Here is a 20,098-nt window from a genome sequence, read left to right on the forward strand (position 1 = left end):
AAAAGCCCATCCAACTACCTCATCCCCATATTGTTATTTATTTGATTTAAATGTTATATATTTTTCTCCTTTGCACCCCAGTATCTATACTTGCACATTCATCTTCTGAACATCTATCACTTGAGTGTTTATTTGTGAAATTGTAATTATTTTGCCACTACGGCCTATTTATTGCCTTACCTCCCTAATCTTACTTCATTTGCACACTCTGTATATATACTTTTCTGTTGTGTTATTGACTGTGCGTTTGTTTATTCCATGTGTAACTCAAATCAAATCAAATTCTATTGGTCAAATACACATTGTTAGCAGATGTTAATGCGAATGCAGTGAAATGCTTGTGCTTCTAGTTCCGACCATGCAGTAATATCTAACAAGTAATCTAACAATTTCACAACAACTACCTAAAACACACAAGTGTAAAGGAGTAAATAAGAATATGTACATATAAATATATGAGCGACGGCCGTGCGGTATAGGCAAGATGCAGTAGATGGTATAGAGTACAGTTTATACATATGAGATGAGTAATGTAGGGTATGTAAACATTATATAAAGTGGCATTGTTTAAAGTGACTAGTGATACATTTATTACATCCAATTTTTTATTATTAAAGTGGCTAGAGATTTGAGTCAGTATGTTGGCAGCAGCCACTCAATGCTTGTGATGGCTGTTTATTAACAGTCTGATGGCCTTGAGATAGAAGCTGTTTTTCAGTCTCTTGGTCCCAGCTTTGATGCACCTGTACTGACCTCGCCTTCTGGATGATAGCGGGGTGAACAGGCAGTGGCATAGCTGGTTGTTGTCCTTGATTATCTTTTTGGCCTTCCTGTGACATCGGGTGGTGTAGGTGTCCTGGAGGGCAGGTAGTTTTCCCCCGGTGATGCGTTGTGCAGACCTCAGTACCCTCTGGAGAGCCTTACGGTTGTGGGCAGAGCAGTTGCCGTACCAGGCAGTGATACAGCCCGACAGGATGCTCTCGATTGTGCATCTGTAAAAGTTTGTGAGTATTTTTGGTGACAAGCCAAATTTCTTCAGCCTCCTGAGGTTGAAGAGGCGCTGTTGCGCCTTCTTCACCATGCTGTCTGTGTGGGTGGACCATTTAAGTTTGTCTGTGATGTGTACGCAGAGGAACTTAAAACTTTCCACCTTCTCCACTTCTGTCCCGTCGATGTGGATAGGGGGGTGCTCTCTCTGCTGTTTCATGAAGTACATCATTTCCTTTGTTTTGTTGACGTTGAGTGTGAGGTTATTTTCCTGACACCACACTCCGAGGGCCCTCACCTCCTCCATGTAGGCTGTCTCATCGTTGTTGGTAATCAAGCCTACCACTGTAGTGTCTTCTGCAAACTTGATGATTGAGTTGGAGGCGTGCATGGCCACGCAGTCATGGGTGAACAGGGAGTACAGGAGAGGGCTGAGAACGCACCCTTGTGGGACCCCAGTCATGAGGATCAGTGGGGTGGAGATATTGTTTCCTACCTTCACCACCTGGGGCCGCCCGTCAGAAAGTCCAGGACACAGTTGCACAGGGCGGGGTCGAGACCCAGGGTCTTGAGCTTAATGACAGGTTTGGAGGGTACTATGGTGTTAAATGCTGAGCTGTAATCGATGAACTGCATTCTTACATAGGTATTCCTCTTGTCCAGATGGGTTAGGGCAGTGTGCAGTGTGATTGCGTCATCTGTGGACCTATTGGAGTGGGTAAGCAAACTGAAGTGGGTCTAGGGTGTCAGGTAGGGTGGAGGTGATATGATCCTTGACTAGTCTCTCAAAGCACTTCATGATGACGGAAGTGACCGCTACGGGGCGATAGTCTTTTAGCTCAGTTGCCTTAGTCTTCTTGGGAACAGGAACAATGGTGGCCCTCTTGAAGCATGTGGGAACAGCAGACTGTGATAGGGATTGATTGAAATGTCCGTAAACACACCAGCCAGCTGGTCTGCGCATGCTCTGAGGACTCGGCTAGGAAGGACGCGGCTAGGGACTGTTGTTGTTTGTGTCACACTCCTTTGCTTTATCTTGGCCAGGTCGCAGTTGTAAATGAGAACTTGTTCTCAACTGGCCTACCTGGTTAAGTAAAGGTGAAAAAACCAACAACCTTGAACTGTATAAAGAACTTGGTGTAGTACAATGACCAAACCAGGCTCTTCATAGGCAAGGGAATCTACATTTTACTGGTGTCTTGACTTAATATTATATATTATAACATTAATATGATATATTATATAACATTAATATATTATATTACAATATATAATATTATATAACATTAATATAGGAACAGTCTCTATTTGAGTACATTAATCATTATGTATCAGTAGTGACATTTTTCCACTCTCTCAAACATCATTTATAGTGCTACGTCTTTGGGCAACTTACCTCTCCAAAACTCTGCAAATGTTGGATACTTGAAATAGGACATAGCCTTTGGTGCTAGGGAGGCTCATGAAAGGAATGGGCCCAGTACACTTACTGCATGAGTTTCAAAGGCAATTGAATGGGCTGTTCTTCTGGCCCAGATCCTCCCCCCCCCCCCCACACACACACACACACACACAAACACACACACACATTGTCACATATGGGCCACTGTTGATCAAACGGGTTCACTTCCTTTCATGAACTAATGAGTGGGACTAGTGCCCCCTGCCAGCCTGCACTTAGCTTAACCCTCCACTTGCATTTTTACCTCACTCCCAGTGGCCATCCACTTAGTGATCAGCCACTTGGGGATATCTATGGTAGCTTTGCAGGGGAGCTGGGTAACAAGGGTAAATGGTGCAACGGGTAAAAGTGGTAACTGGTTTGCTTGTCCTGCTATTGGCTGGTGTGAGACCGAGCTGAAAGGAGCTCTTTCTTTATTTTTTCAGTGACTGAAACGGACACACTTGCACGCACGCACACACACAAACTCACAAACAACATTTTAGCCAAAGTCATGTGGCCCATCACACCAGAATCACGTGGTTGTATTTCCACCTAAAGAACAGGCAGAGAGCATTGACCAGTGTTCCCATTCCATTTATTAGATATGTTTATAAATATCACATACTCAGATACATATGATGAAAGTAGAAAAAATACAACAAACAACATTTTCTAAACATTTTTTAATTTGAGGTCTCTTTATTTCCTTGTTTTAACTTGAATGGCTGACACAATCAAAAATATCAATATTTTTTTCTATAGTATAATAGTTCTCAACCATGTTTAAATATCAAATCATCAAGCAGGTTATTGTATTTTGTCATCATTGAGGTTATGATAAAGCTGAGGAAAATAAATACAACGACATGCAGTCAGTTCGTTCTCATTGCATCTGTACACATCCAGTCAGCCAAACAAGTGTATCTGAAATATGTGCTACAGGCTATAAACAATAGTCCTTCCTCAGAAAGTGTTAAGCTATGATATGAATGTAAACTATGCTGATATCTATGTAAACCTGCTGCTGACAGATAGTTGAGCTCAAAAGAGCAGTAGATACTGAACATTGGTTTAAAATAAACTATAGAATTCATAGAGTAATGAAAAATTGTCAATTTCACGCAGAAACAATATATATGTATGTGAGACCCTTGTCAAAGAGATCTGTCTAAAATAACATTTTAGAGAAATGTTCTCTGTAACATTTCCTGGATACTGAGGTTTTGTTCGATATTTTAATCTGCAAACTAAGGCTAAATAAAATTATAATTATGAGACAACATAGCTGTTCATATCCCATTTTCTTTTTGAAGGTTCTCATTCTCATACAAAAAATATCACACACGTAATCAACCTAGTGCACCACAAATACACAACTAACTTCTTCAAGCATTTAAACTTTACATACCATACAGCTACTGTTGCCAAACCTGGCTCACCTTTTTCTAAGGACAATAACTGTAACAAATCTCGCTCGCTAATTCATATATATTATGCTCTGTAAATTATGTAAAAATAGCAATTTATAAACTAGCTTATGTGAGATTGCATGATTCCACGGTACCAACCATGTCTAAAGTTGATGAATGATTGACTTATTTTACTATTCACAGTGTTTCAAATTGAACAGTACAAGCCAACACCTATTGTGTATAACACACGACTGGTACCATATCAATCATTTTATGTTTATCTTCAAGTCCGTTATTGCTCCAGTAATTCTACCAAGCATACATTAAAGCACCATTGAAATAATTAAACTCACGTCAATAAAACCACTTTCAGGAATAAGGTAACAATTTACAGCACTACCAATCTAAGCAGTGAGACTTTGAAACCCCTTTCTAAGACAATTAGATTAGCACAGCTTTCCTTTTTTCTCATTAAACAGTGTCTTTCTGCGCATTCTGAGGAACTAGTAGTTTAAATCCACCCAAAGTATTGTATTTTGTTAATCTTATTTTCAATTACATCAAAAACGGTTTATTTTTGTTAGAGTTTAATAAAATATGTCACATTCTAAAAGAAGGATAGTTATGTCCCGTGGATACTGGATAATATAATATAATATTGTATAATATAATATAAATAGTATTTCTGTATCCTTTTATCAAGCGCAAATAACCGTTTTACTAGAATGTGGAAATGATCCTATTAAGCATTTTCCTTTGCATAGAAAGTATTTGAGTAGCTAAGAAAATAATACATGTTTTTTAAAATGTTCTGCGTTATATGCCACTTCAATCAGATATGAAAAATAGTCACGTTTTACTTAGCCTCAAATAATGCATTTAGAAATGTTTAATTAATACAAACAAAAAAAAGTTTTACTACCAAAAGTCCTGCCCCAAAAAGAATAATGCAGAATAATAGAATAGAAAATGACCTGGCACCAATACATGATTAATGTTGTGAATACATTTACCAAATGGTGAATTAAGTTGATGAAAGATGAAAGATGAAAATAAATAAATAATGGAGCCGGTGGTACTCATATCCGCATCTGACAGGCAATATTCCAAGAATGAATAATACTGACCACACAGACATGAATATATCTCTTTTCAATAGTAAAATACATATCTACAAACATTTATAATAAATAGGCTTGATATATAGATATGTATAACAATATATATGTATTTCTATACATATATATGTACAACCAAAGGTGCACTTAAATAATGTCATCGAGGAGATGGGGGGTGCCTACCCAGTCCAGTGTTCTGGGCTCAGAAGCAGCCATGATCATGCACATGAACTGCTTACCAGTCCTCTTGTCAATGGGGTAGATGGTTGTGGGGGTGAACCTCCTGTTACTTTCCACAAACTCGCAGAGCTGCTGGTATACCTTTGGATATTCGTGGCGTAGAAAAACTCCTCGAATTCGTAACTCCCGCTGGATGTTGATGAAGCAGATCTCCCTGGCCTTCCTGCCCTCCTCTCCCTCATTGTCGATGTCAGCCATTCCAGGGGGTGGCGTGAGGATCAACGTCTCCATATCCCTCTCTTTCTTAAGAACTTTACTCTTCTCCGGGCTGTAGGAGGCGAGCGCCACCTTGGCATATTTCCTGACAGTTGGGGCTTGATTCCTTGGTGAAGGTCCGTCAGGCATTTGTTCGCCAACGGCAATGGATACATTCAAGAGGAAACATTCGTTTGGGTCATAGTCCTTGCCTGCCTCCTGGAGCTCCTTGCAATACTCCCCCAGGTTGTCCTTGAAGCCGTCCAGCTCCCGTAGAGACAGGTAAGTCGGGGACATCTGGAGGCTCTCCAGGCCGTACTGTAGGAAGTTACCGGACAGCCCTGGGTTTGGGAATCCCAGAAAGAGCACTCCCCTTCCCCGGGAAAGGAAGCCAACTTTGGCAATGCGCGAGAAGGCTTTGTGGACCTCGACAGTCTCCCGGCAGTGCTTGATGACATGGCGGCACACGCTGCCGATTCGGCCATACAGGCAACTCTCTTTGTGAATGTCCCAGTCCTCCCTGCGGCAGTTGCGGGAGCAGTAGTAAGTGTAGCAGCTGTGGCAGGATTTGAAGTATAGGCAAGCATTGAATAGGGTCTCTGTCCGTCGGCATTTGTTGTTTGAGCACATCATGCTGTCGTCCTCGTCTGGGCTCTGGTCTGGGGAGCACTCGTCTCCACTCCTCAGGGCATCACTGCTGCAGTCCATATCTCGAAGGGCGTCAGGGTTCATTCTAATAGAGGTGGGTTGCTTGTCCAGGGGTGGTTCCTCTGACCCTGCCTTTGAACCTTTTCTGGACAGAGATGCTGCTTCTTCTTCATCGATCAGCTTCTTGAGTTGGTCCAGCAAATCCTCACTTGGCCTCCTAGTGGCAGGGGGTTTGTAGTCAGTAACGAGATCAGCTAGAAGCTCATCAAGTTGCTCCAGGCTTTGCTGTAGAGAGGCGCTGTTGTGCGTCTTTTCTTTGGTAGAGTCCACAGAGCAGGACATAGTGTCTGGCTGAGAAGCTTCTGGAACCACAGCACTTTTAGAGTGCAGCACATCCCAGCTGGCTCTTCGTGCCTCAAATTTGTTAAGGTTGCCTGGTCGAATGTCATTATCAGTGATGGTGATCTCAGGGGCGACGAACCAGAGCTTACTAGAAGTGGTCTTCCCTGACTCCGATGTTGGGCTTTTGTCAATTAGAGAGTTATCAGACAAAGACAAGGCTGCATAACGTCTCGGTGAACTGGAAAGGTTGACAACTACTGGCTGTGGTCTGTCATCTTCGGCCGCAGTGCGCTTTGCTTGGGCAATAAGATTCTCATAACTCCGACCCCGCTGAACTGGAATAGGCTGCTCCCTCTCCACACGGGAGTTGAGGATATTATCCCAAGACCTCGAGTAAGGTTTGGAATCGGTGCCGATTCGTGGTGGCTCAATGCACGGGTTAGCATACCATGGTGTTAGCGCTGGCTCTTGCCTAACAGCTCTGGTCGGGGTGACCTGAGAGCCATACGAGGCAGGGTGATGGGTGGAATAACCAGACACCTCAGAGCCGTACCAGTCATCTGGTTGAGGCTGGACGACTCGCGCATGTCGACGTCCCTCTGTATAATATGCCCTTGCTGGAATGTGATGCTCCTGTGAAGGTGTATACATCTCATTCGCGTAATATATCCGCGGGGGAACAGACTGAATTTGATAAGTCCTTAGATCATCTCCATAGAATGTTCTTGCCGGCGGGGTTTGAATGATATATGGCCCTGGTTCACTTGCTGCATAGGCTTTCGGATATGCAGCTTGAACTGGGTATGGGTAAGATTCTACTTCCGTGTAATAGGATCGGGCTGGTACAGTATGCACCACGCGGGTCCTTGGATCCTGTACATACTGCATTTTGGGAGTGAGGTTTTGGCTTGGCATACTATAGCGATCATCCTGATAGTAAGTCCTAGGTTGGGGAGGGGCTGTGGCCACATACCTCCCAGGGTCATCTGCATAAAATAATTTGGTTGGCACATTGGGGCTGGAATGAGCCCTGCGTTCCCTGCCATAATAATCACCTGGGGAAGGCATTCTTTGCAGAGGCATCTCCATGGGCTGAATGTAACTATTTGGCATGCTGCGGGAATACTGGTATGCCTGCCCATACTCACCACCAAAAGAGTCAGTGGGAGTTGAGGTCCTTGAGAAGGTGAAATGGCGAGGTACTGTCAGGCTCCTGCTTCCTCCACTAGGGTACCTCTGCCAAGGTATGTCAACTCTGGGTGTAGCAGTCTTCCGTCCAGCATTTTGCAAGACAGCCACATCTGGTTTGATGTCCACCCGACACCTGACGTGAGGGCTGGTGGCTGGCTTGTCAGGCCCTCCCTCTTCTACATGCTCAGCAACATAGAGGGGTGAATATCGGCTAGCATCACTCCTCTGTGGCTGGAGCTTGATGGGATGCACCTCATGCATTAGTGCCCTGGTTGCTGCGTAGGAGCACTCCCTACGTGGTGACACCTCTGGTCTCCAGTTAGGGTCCCTAGGTGCCCTCCGGGCCTCCCTACCCCTCCTCCCCATGGAAGGGGACTCCTCAAAGGACACAGGGGTAAGGTTAGTTTGGACTCTGGGGGCACTTTTTGACCTGGTCCTTTTCCTTTGCACCGGAACAACCACCTCACTAGCCATGTCTGAGACCAATGGCTGAGGGGTCAGTCTGTGGTTGAAAATGTCCGGTGCAGAAAAGCGGTATCCCTGCTGGCGGCCCAAGGCATTCCAGGCCATGTCTGGATTAGCAGCATGCCTGTCAGCCCTCCTGTACGGGTGCTCCATTGAGAATGTGTGGTGTTTAGGGTACTCCAGTGACTTGTAGTCAAAGGTACGGCAGTGCCTCTTGTTATCCTGATTGTTGTCCAGTGTGCTTCGGTTTGGGGAATCACATTGTTCGGGGGGTTGGGAGGACTTGGAGTGCGAAGAAACAGGGAACACTTTTATATCTTTATACACAGTCGATACCAGTATGTCAGGCGGGTCTGTGCGTGTCATCTTAAAGGGACTCTCCTAGTTTCCCCCATCAAGTTGGTTTAAGGTTGACGTTCCCTGCTGAGGTAAAAAGAAAGAAACATGTGTAAGCAAAATTCTTGTTCATGTGTGCAATGTAATATGCATCACATGTATTGAATATACAAATTCATAAAGGATGATTGTCAGAGTAGAGGGTGAAGAGCTTGACGTAAAACGTGGGACCATTATATAGTACACTCACATAGACAAAGAACTGGAATTACCACAGATTGAAACTGGTAAATCAAAGATATCCTCGATCAACATGCATTTGCTGTTGACACTGCATCTAGCCCTAAGGTTAAAATAAAACATTACTCAACACTTTTTGCCCATGGTGTACAGGAGAAGAAGCACACAGAGCTATCTTAATCCTGATCCCCATAGATAGACCGATTAGAGCTCTAGCAAGCAGTCAACACTGTCTATCTAACTGGTCCTTGTTTACGCTAACACACACCCACACAAGCTTCACACTAAATAAACCAGCGTAAATAATTCTGTCAAATCCCCAAATATGATGAAATGAGTTACGGATGAGTTAAGGGTGAGTTACGGAAGAGTTACGGATGAGTTAAGGATGAGTTACGGATGAGTTACGGATGAGTTACGGATGAGTTAAGGATGAGTTACGAATGAGTTACGGATGAGTTACGGATGCGTTAAGGATGAGTTGCGGATGAGTTACGGATGAGTTAAGGATGAGTTAAGGATGAGTTACGGATGAGTTACGGATGAGTTACGGATGAGTTAAGGATTAGTTACGGATGAGTTAAGGACTGAGTTACGGATGTTTGTAAATAGAATGGCAGTTAAAACCCCATAGACATAAATAATAAGAGGGTTAGTAAACATTTCTTTATGCATTTTAATCTTAATGTTGTTTGAGTATTGCATAGTAGGTTTGATTCATAACAGGCCTGTAATGACTACGTAATTACTAATATCAAAGCCGTGTGGATGGAACATTAATGGTATCAATGTGTTACACCTGCAACTGTTTTTCCATTATCATAAAGTATTCATATTTTGTGTATAAATGTAGATTGTTTTATAAACTTTTATCGGATCCCCAAATTAATATAAACTGCTGTATATTCCTAAACTGAAAATACTCCATTTCAAAATATGTAACTTCTCTCACTAAATGTTCCATTTGCACAACTTCATTAAAACACTTTTCTCAACTACTTGTTCTTATCACAGTTGACAGCAGAACAGCAAGAAATGGATTCAAGGCTCAAAATAGTTTCTCTTGAGGCTTTTCACTTCATCTCGTCTTAGATAAATGTCAAGGGACCAAGCTGCCAACACTGCCAGAGACGGAACAACAATCTCATTTACTAACGACAACAACCATGACATCAAGAGTACACCAAACTGCAAGAACACCATCGATTTACAAACGCCTGAAATAGTACTGAGCTCACTAACATACCTAATCTATCTGACAACAGACAAAGATAATGGATTTATGATTTAATTAAATACTTGGAAGCATAGCATGTTTTAAGGATTTGACCTACAGATAACCTTTGCTCCCAGTCAATGGGGGTTTAGTTATATTAGGGCATGAGTAAATACAGGTGTTCCCACAGCTTGGTGCTAAATCCATTTCCTCAGTCTAGACAGATATGCAGTGAAAAATGTACTGTACGTTCATATGGGCACCTGCAACGTAGCAACACCGCAACAACACCAGCTCTGTGACTCCTATGGGGCCCCAGGTAAGAGAACCAGAAACGGTTACCGCTGCTACTTGCAAACCAAGGTGCATTATTCTACCTAAAGGGCACACGATTGTTGTGGTATAATGTGCAAGTTGATTGAGAGACAGCATGTAGCATACCTGAAACGCCTCGCTGGCACATCAAAAAGCATGACACACTATGATACACATGATACACCTATGGCTAAAAGCATTAATGCTTGATGTAAGGTGAAGACTTATAGAAAGGCTTATAGAAGTTGATGGCTAAATGTTAAATAAGACAATACTTGTCATATACAGTACTTGTCATGTACCTCCTATTAATGCCTTCAGCCAAACCACAAGCTGCAACTGTGTTCCTGTGACACACAAGAGGAAAAAGAAAACTGGATTAAATTCGCTGTCCTCTGTCTACAAGAGGGAGGTTAAACCCCCCCCCCCCCCCCCCCTTCTTTCTATCCTTTAAGGGTTAACTGTTTTCAGCATTCATTAAAAACACGCTCAAGTGTGAGGAACAAGAAGCTCGTATTGTTTTGTGTTTCTGGTCCGACCTCAGGGATATGTAAATGAAGACCATCAAGCATCACACACGTTCCCCACAGGATTATGTTAATCCGTTCCGTGGTGTGTCTCACTTGGCGGCTTCTCATGATCCCTCAAGATCACGTGACCATCATGTGGCCCACAGCACTCAACCTCTGCAAAGAAATATCTAAAAACAACCCTATATACATCACACCGATCCACAACGGAATCCCCACGTGATCTTTCATGAATACGGCTGCATGTATACGTGCCAACGTGGGAAGGGAGATGCATTCTCAGCTCTCGTAACAGGATTATCTCGCCCTGTTTTAAATGGCTCAGCACAACTGGAACATAAAAGTGAATGACAGAGACACACAGTTGGCAAGGAGAGAGAAATGCACTGTAATAGTATTAGTAGTGACGTCAGTGTTTCCACTAAATGAGTTGCCACCACTGCAATTATTATTTTAAAAAATGTTTTCGTTTCTGCTAAGACTCGCTTTTAACATCAGAGTGACAAGTTACAACAAGTTACATATCTTCCTCAGATTCTACTCCCGGACACCTCCAGGAAGGAGCTAACTAGCGTTAGTGCAATGACTGGAAGCCTATGGTAACTGCTAGCATGCTAGTAGATACCATAGACTTGCAGTCATTTTGCTAGCGCTAGTTAACATTGGCTCGCGAAACTACGTCTAACTTCCTTCATACTGGACACAGAGACATAACAATCGTATCCATGAGTTCATCTGACTCTGGGGAACTAAATAAAGGGCTTCATTGCCAAAATCCCGATGTATCCCTTTAAGGTCTAGCCATTATATTACTACTCTATCATAGCACTACTGGGCCTCTCCATCCACCTTTCTCTTCCACGGCACTATGCTTTATTGGGGTCTTCACATCTGATCGTAATCATGTGAATGTGTGTGAATGGTTGCAGGTGCCAGCTGAGCCTACCTGCCCGTACTTCTGCCTGCGCAGATGGACATGAATTATTCAGCTAAGATTCTTCCTGGCTGTGCAGTTCATTCATGAGCAAAATTCCTTACATGGCTCATACAATCGCTACGCTGATCTGGCATGTGCACCGTCCCTATTTGCCAATTATTACAACAAACCTGGTCGTTCCAAAATGCTATTTTGGGAGAGAGAACTAAGTGGTCTGCTGCTGAAAATGTATTAAATGCCATATGGATACATTAAAATGCACCCGCATTGCCACCATGTCTGTACCAAGCTCATGCAGGCAGGTTCTTTATACAGTATTGTCCCCATATAGCATGTGACACAAACATTTTGAAAAACAAGCTAACAAACAAACTAAACAGCGAAGATATGAATAAGAGCCTTGTCTCTCAATCTTGAGGGACCGCGTAAAACAACGAGCTTTGGTAAGAAATGCAGCGATGTCACTTTGGTGAACAAGCAGTGGTGTGTAAAGCGAACTCATCAGATGTTCACGTCATTCAGCACATGGAAGGAGAAATAGGCCTACGCATTGTCACAGAGGGCTCTATTTTAACAAACCTAACGCAATGGTCAATCTAAGCATTGGTGGTAGAGCTATAGGTTCGGGGGGAAACCACGAAATAACAACTTGTTTTAAATATCACACTTACAGGCACCATCATTTCTCCATGTGGGCATCTGTTATTCAAACATCCAGCACCAAGCACATCCAATCAAGCACATCCAAACATTTCACAGTAGCTGGACAAGGATCCAATATAAAGAGAAAGGGAGAATGTCCACTCTGTTGTCCTGCTCCCAAATATGTTTCAAGAACATAATCGCAACCATTTTACAGATCAGATCCCATTCACACAACTCCAGAAGTTGATCTGTACACGTGCCACGGACGTCGTCACCATAAAACCAAGGTGAATCCTTCTAATATGTTTGGTTGTAATAAATTAAAACAAACAATCTTATATTTATTTGTTTACAACAATAAATACATGTGAAATGTAATGATATCATAACATGGCCAGGATTTTAAAAAAGACACTAGCCTTTGCTGTTGAACCAGCCTTCATTATAGTAGGCCTGGGGTAAAGGCAGCAGTTTCTAAATAGGAATTATACAAGCACCAAAAGTATATTATGCCATGTGCATATGGGCAGTGTGTGTCTAGACTGGTTAAACTGCGTTACCGATGTCAAAATTCAAAATGTTCTTAAGGACACACCTCAAATAGTTCCACCCCTCCTATCTGAGAACAAACGAGCAACAAACAATAAGACAGGTAAATGACCAATCCTTGTCATGTATTGTCATGTTGTGTCTTTCTGTCCTTTCCTTTCACCCTGTCTCCCTCTGCTGGTCGTACTAGGTTACCGTTTCTGTCCCTCTTTCCCCCAGCTGTTCCTTGTCTTCTCTGACTACCTCATTCACCCCTTTTCCCACCTGTTCCCTTTTTTCCCTCTGATTAGGTCCCTATATCTCTCTCTGTTTCTGCTCCTGTCTTTGTCGGATTCTTGTTTGTGTGTCTCATGCCTGAACCAGACTATCATCGTGTTTGCTGCAACCTTGTCCTGTCCTGTCGGAATCTACCTGTCCATCTGAGCCCACGTGTGTTCATCATTAAAGAAACTCTGTTTGTTAATTCGCTTTTGGGTCCTCATTCACGCACCTGACAGAAGAATCCGACCAAGAATGGACCCAGCGACTTCGGATCCTCTCCACTCAGCCGTCGAGATCCAGGGAGCGATGCTAGGCAGACACGAGCAGGAATTGTCTGCTGCTCGACATGCCGTTGAGACCCTGGCCACCCAAGTCTCCAACCTCACAGAACAGGTTCACCATCTCCGCCTCGATCCACCGGTCACTTCCAGGGCTTTCGAATCTCCGGAGCCCAGAATCAATAACCCGCCGTGTTACTCTGGGGAGCCCACTGAATGCCGCTCGTTCCTCACCCAGTGTGATATTGTGTTTTCTCTCCAGCCCAACACTTACGCCAGGAGCACTGCTCGTGTCGCCTACGTCATATCTCTCCTTACTGGACGGGCTCGTGAGTGGGGCACGGCAATCTGGGAGGCAAGGGCTGAGTGTACTAACCAGTATCAGGACTTTAAGGAGGAGATGATACGGGTTTTTGATCGATCTGTTTTTGGGGAGGAGGCTTCCAGGGCCCTGTCTTCCCTATGTCAAGGCAATCGATCCATAACAGACTACTCTATTGAGTTTCGCACTCTTGCTGCCTCCAGTGGCTGGAACGAGCCGGCTTTGCTCGCTCGTCTTCTGGAGGGTCTCCGCGCAGAGGTAAAGGATGAGATTCTCTCCCGGGAGGTTCCTTCCAGCGTGGATTCCTTGATTGAACTCGCTATTCGCATTGAGCGACGGGTTGATCTTCGTCACCGAGCTCGTGGAAAGGAGCTCGCGTTCTCCGTTGCCCCCCTCTCCGCATCACTACCATCTTCCTCTGCCGGCTCGGGAGCTGAGCCTATGCAGCTGGGAGGTATCCGCATCTCGACTAAGGAGAGGGAACGGAGAATCACCAACCGCCTCTGTCTCTATTGCGGTTCTGCTGGTCATTTTGTCACTTCATGTCCAGTAAAAGCCAGAGCTCATCAGTAAGCGGAGGGCTACTGGTGAGCGCTACTACTCCTGTCTCTCCTTCAAGATCCTGCACTACCTTGTCGGTCCATCTACGCTGGACCGGTTCGTCAGCTTCCTGCAGTGCCTTAATAGACTCTGGGGCGGAGGGCTGTTTTATGGACGAGACCTGGGCTCGGGAACATGACATTCCTCTCAGACAGTTAAGGGAGTCCACGGCCTTGTTCGCCCTGGATGGTAGTCCTCTCCCCAGGATTCAGCGTGAGACGCTACCTTTAACCCTCACTGTTTCTGGTAATCATAGCGAAACCATTTCTTTTTTAATTTTTCGTTCACCTTTTACACCTGTTGTTTTGGGCCATCCCTGGCTAGTTTGTCATAATCCTTCCATTAATTGGTCTAGTAATTCTATCCTCTCCTGGAACGTCTCTTGTCATGTGAAATGTTTAATGTCTGCTATCCCTCCTGTTTCCTCTGTCTCTTCTTCACAGGAGGAGCCTGGTGATTTGACAGGGGTGCCGGAGGAATATCACGATCTGCGCACGGTGTTCAGTCGGTCCAGGGCCACCTCTCTTCCTCCACACCGGTCGTATGATTGTAGTATTGATCTCCTTCCGGGAACCACTCCCCCCCGGGGTAGACTATACTCTCTGTCGGCTCCCGAACGTAAGGCTCTCGAGGATTATTTGTCTGTAGCTCTTGACGCCGGTACCATAGTCCCCTCCTCCTCTCCCGCCGGAGCGGGGGTTTTTTTTGTCAAGAAGAAGGACGGGTCTCTGCGCCCCTGCATAGATTATCGAGGGCTGAATGACATAACAGTGAAGAATCGTTATCCGCTTCCTCTTATGTCTTCAGCCTTCGAGATCCTGCAGGGAGCCAGGTTTTTCACTAAGTTGGACCTTCGTAACGCTTACCATCTCGTGCGCATCAGGGAGGGGGACGAGTGGAAGACGGCGTTTAACACTCCGTTAGGGCACTTTGAATACCGGGTTCTTCCTTTCGGCCTCGCTAACGCTCCAGCTGTCTTTCAGGCATTAGTCAATGATGTCCTGAGAGACATGCTGAACATCTTTGTTTTCGTTTACCTTGACGATATCCTGATTTTTTTCACCGTCACTCCAGATTCATGTTCAGCACGTTCGACGTGTCCTCCAGCGCCTTTTAGAGAATTGTCTTTTTGTGAAGGCTGAGAAGTGCACTTTTCATGCCTCCTCCATCACATTTCTCGGTTCTGTTATTTCCGCTGAAGGCATTAAGATGGATCCCGCTAAGGTCCAAGCTGTCATTGATTGGCCCGCCCCTAAGTCACGCGTCGAGCTGCAGCGCTTTCTCGGCTTCGCGAACTTCTATCGTCGTTTCATCCGTAATTTCGGTCAGGTGGCAGCTCCTCTCACAGCCCTTACTTCTGTCAAGACGTGCTTTAAGTGGTCCGTTTCCGCCCAGGGAGCTTTTGATCTCCTCAAGAATCGTTTTACATCCGCTCCTATCCTTGTTACACCTGACGTCTCTAGACAGTTCGTTGTCGAGGTTGACGCGTCAGAGGTGGGCGTGGGAGCCATTCTTTCTCAGCGCTCCCTCTCTGACGACAAGGTCCACCCATGCGCGTATTTTTCTCATCGCCTGTCGCCGTCGGAACGTAACTATGATGTGGGAAACCGCGAACTGCTCGCCATCCGGTTAGCCCTAGGCGAATGGCGACAGTGGTTGGAGGGGGCGACCGTTCCTTTTGTCGTTTGGACTGACCATAGGAACCTTGAGTACATCCGTTCTGCCAAACGACTTAATGCGCGTCAGGCGCGTTGGGCGCTGTTTTTCGCTCGTTTCGAGTTCGTGATTTCTTATCGTCCGGGCTCTAAGAACACCAAGCCTGATGCTTTATCTCGTCTCTTCAGTTCTTCAGTAGCCTCCACTGACCCCGAGGGGATTCTCCCTGAGGGGCGTGTTGTCGGGTTGACTGTCTGGGGAATTGAGAGGCAGGTAAAGCAAGCGCTCACTCACACTCCGTCGCCGCGCGCTTGTCCTAGGAACCTTCTTTTCGTTCCCGTTCCTACTCGTCTGGCCGTTCTTCAGTGGGCTCACTCTGCCAAGTTAGCCGGCCACCCTGGCGTTCGGGGTACGCTTGCTTCCATTCGCCAGCGTTTTTGGTGGCCCACCCGGGAGCATGACACGCGTCGTTTCGTGGCTGCTTGTTCGGTCTGCGCGCAGACTAAGTCCAGTAACTCCCCTCCTGCCGGCCGTCTCAGGCCGCTTCCCATTCCCTCTCGACCGTGGTCTCACATCGCCTTAGATTTTGTCACCGGACTGCCTTCGTCAGCGGGGAAGACTGTTATTCTTACGGTTGTCGATAGGTTCTCTAAGGCGGCTCATTTCATTCCCCTTGCTAAGCTTCCTTCTGCTAAAGAGACGGCACAAATCATCATCGAGAATGTTTTCAGAATTCATGGCCTTCCGTCAGACGTCGTTTCGGACAGAGGTCCGCAATTCACGTCTCAATTTTGGAGGGAGTTTTGCCGTTTGATTGGGGCTTCCGTCAGTCTCTCTTCCGGCTTTCACCCCCAGTCTAACGGTCAAGCAGAACGGGCCAATCAGACTATTGGTCGCATCTTACGCAGTCTTTCTTTTCGCAACCCTGCGTCTTGGTCAGAACAGCTCCCCTGGGCAGAATACGCCCACAACTCGCTTCCTTCGTCTGCGACCGGGCTATCTCCTTTTCAGAGTAGCCTCGGGTACCAGCCTCCGCTGTTCTCATCTCAGTTCGCCGAGTCCAGCGTCCCCTCCGCTCACGCTTTTGTCCAACGTTGCGAGCGCACCTGGAAGAGGGTCAGGTCTGCACTTTGCCGTTATAGGACGCAGACTGTGAGGGCTGCTAATAAGCGTAGAACTAAGAGTCCTAGATATTGTCGCGGTCAGAGAGTTTGGCTCTCCACTCAGAACCTTCCCCTTAAGACGGCTTCTCGCAAGTTGACCCCGCGGTTCATTGGTCCATTCCGTATTTCTCGGGTCATTAATCCTGTCGCAGTTCGACTTCTTCTTCCGCGATACCTTCGTCGCGTCCACCCGGTCTTCCATGTCTCCTGTATCAAGCCCGTTCTTCGCGCCCCCGCTCGTCTTCCCCCCCCCCCCCCATCCTTGTCGAGGGCGCACCCATCTACAGGGTCCGTAGGATTTTGGACATGCGTCCTCGGGGCCGTGGTCACCAGTACCTCGTAGATTGGGAGGGGTACGGTCCTGAGGAGAGGAGTTGGGTTCCCTCTCGGGACGTGCTGGACCGTGCGCTGATCGAGGATTTCCTCCGTTGCCGCCAGGTTTCCTCCTCGAGTGCGCCAGGAGGCGCTCGGTGAGTGGGGGGGTACTGTCATGTATTGTCATGTTGTGTCTTTCTGTCCTTTCCTTTCACCCTGTCTCCCTCTGCTGGTCGTACTAGGTTACCGTTTCTGTCCCTCTTTCCCCCAGCTGTTCCTTGTCTTCTCTGACTACCTCATTCACCCCTTTTCCCACCTGTTCCCTTTTTTCCCTCTGATTAGGTCCCTATATCTCTCTCTGTTTCTGCTCCTGTCTTTGTCGGATTCTTGTTTGTGTGTCTCATGCCTGAACCAGACTATCATCGTGTTTGCTGCAACCTTGTCCTGTCCTGTCGGAATCTACCTGTCCATCTGAGCCCACGTGTGTTCATCATTAAAGAAACTCTGTTTGTTAATTCGCTTTTGGGTCCTCATTCACGCACCTGACAATCCTTGCGCAACTTTTTGAAAATAGCAGATCGCTGTCTTTAATTGGTCGAAAATGCAAACTAACGTGCGTTTGACACTTGCGCCTCATTAACGCCAGCTGAAAATACAGACCAGAATGGACGCGCTAAGGACTAGGTTTAAATGGTCTCTTCCACAACTTGCTGAACCCAGCTGTGTGCTACTACAGTATGTGAAGACACAAGAAGCACTTAAGTCACCAAGAGGCATCACGTTCCTGTTGAAAGGCAATGGTCGTTACGATTCAAAGCCAGGGAGTCAAATCAATGGCTCCACTGAAAGTCCCTTATCCATCTGAATGTGTAACACTTAAAGACTAGTGCACTTGGAGCATTCAGTTTCCCTAAGCATTTCCCCTGCCAACCATAGTATTACGGCCTTCACCTGTTTTTGTGTTAAACCATTCATTAAAATCTAATAGACACTGATGAGCTGTGTAACAGATCTGGAAAGATAAAGTGGTATGAGTGACACGCATTGTAGCAACTCCCCCCCCCCCCCCCCCCCCCCCAAAAAAATATTTTCATATACTGTATCTTGGCCAAATTTAGACTTAGCAGCCTGCATTTTGAACAAGACGTCAGCTGTGCTTTCATGAATATGATAATAGAATGTAAGAAACTTAACCTCGAAAAAATGTCCAAACAAAGTCAACCCCACCACCTGGCAGTTACTTACAGAGCTGCCTCTTCCTATCGTAGACATTGCGCTGTGCGTAGGGCCACGACCCCCCCCCCCTTTTGGAGGGGGAACTGTTGAATTAGAAAAGTTGAATACACAAGGTGCCATTTTGAAATGTGGTAGTGCATCAGCAGTTTCCCACTTGTTATGTCAGTCACTCAACTAGCTATGTCAAAAAAAAATATAATAATAAGTTAGTCTAGCCAGCTATCTAAACCTTGGCCTAATTATCACCAAATTACTGATCAGGCATGCAGGGCATGTGTTCAGGGTCCCTGACCTGCAGGGGGCCCCCATTGATTTTGTTAGTCACTTGCACACAGATATCATATGAACATGGCATAAGTCGAAGGCAAACTGTGTTTTTTTTAAAGGAAAAATGTTCTCCCCTAGAAAATGTGCAACATTGTCTTTACACACCATGGCAAAATGTGTAGAATTGCAGGTAATTAATTAATTTTAACACTGCAAAAAAACGCTAGAAGTGGGCGGCACTGACTACTTACTATGACAATGGTGAGATAGCAGCGGATAGCTAATTGTAGGATCATAAAAGCCTCCATCATCACTTCCTCATCCACATGTTTCTGTCTGTTGCCACTGTGTTGCCTATTAAATCATATGCAGCCTTGCATACTGTCTAACCTCTTTCTGCCAAATGAGCTGAGTGTCAAAGTAATAGGTCAGCTCCATGAAAGACCTGGCTCTCCAGCAATTCCTGTGTAACCCGCCCATTTGTAAGATAACACAATGGCCAGCCTTGTGAATGGCATAGAACCCAAGCCCTGCTCACAATTACAACATACTGTCTATCTATATACGTGCGATGACCTGGACCTTCACTGTGTACAAAACAGTGCGGGCACAATAAGGACTAGCAGTACTTCCTCGTCGTATGGGAATTTGCAATTCTATGCAATTCTATTTTGTGGGAATTGTTTGAAAGAAGCAAAAAAACAAGTGAGTGGTGCAACAGGATGTTTTGTGAGGACACTATTGGAGTCCCATCAGTGGAAGGCTGATAAGTGCCTCTCCAATGTCCTCCTATTATTGGCTCCCTCCTGTCAGATCTTTCATAGGACCATCTGGCCATGCTGATCTGCCTGGTGACCAATCACAGCCACTCCACACCTCCCTCTAACACCACACCCTAAACCTCATCTGACCTCTAGCCTGACTCAGGGGACCACCTGGGACTTCTTCTTCACAACACACAACATTATCAAATGCACATTAGCAGACACTTTACCTCATACTAATTTACAGTAGTGAGCACATACATTGTTCCCTGTGGGAATTGAACCCACAACCTTGGCATTTGCAAGTACCATGTGCTACCAACTGAGCCACATCAGAGTAACAACACAACTAAACCTTTGTTTACCTAATAACACCTGGGGCTTTTTCAGTGGCGTACAACTTTCCAGAGCTTTGCAGATACTGGG

General features: G+C 45.5%; 1 protein-coding gene across 1 annotated transcript in view; it reads right to left on the reverse strand.

Moving 5' to 3' along the window:
• Nucleotides 1–3,008: 3,008 nt before the first annotated feature.
• Nucleotides 3,009–20,098, reverse strand: part of ajm1 (apical junction component 1 homolog) — a 36,981-nt gene continuing 19,891 nt past the window's right edge. The window contains exon 2 of the mRNA XM_021601673.3: nucleotides 3,009–8,465. Within this exon, the coding sequence (XP_021457348.2) occupies nucleotides 5,109–8,408 (3,300 nt within the window). The 5' untranslated portion in view covers nucleotides 8,409–8,465 and the 3' untranslated portion in view covers nucleotides 3,009–5,108. The remainder of the gene's footprint in view (nucleotides 8,466–20,098) is intronic.

This window comes from Oncorhynchus mykiss, chromosome 5 (assembly GCF_057628025.1).
Source record: "Oncorhynchus mykiss isolate SJ-2025 chromosome 5, ASM5762802v1, whole genome shotgun sequence".
Taxonomy (NCBI): Eukaryota; Metazoa; Chordata; class Actinopteri; order Salmoniformes; family Salmonidae; genus Oncorhynchus; species Oncorhynchus mykiss.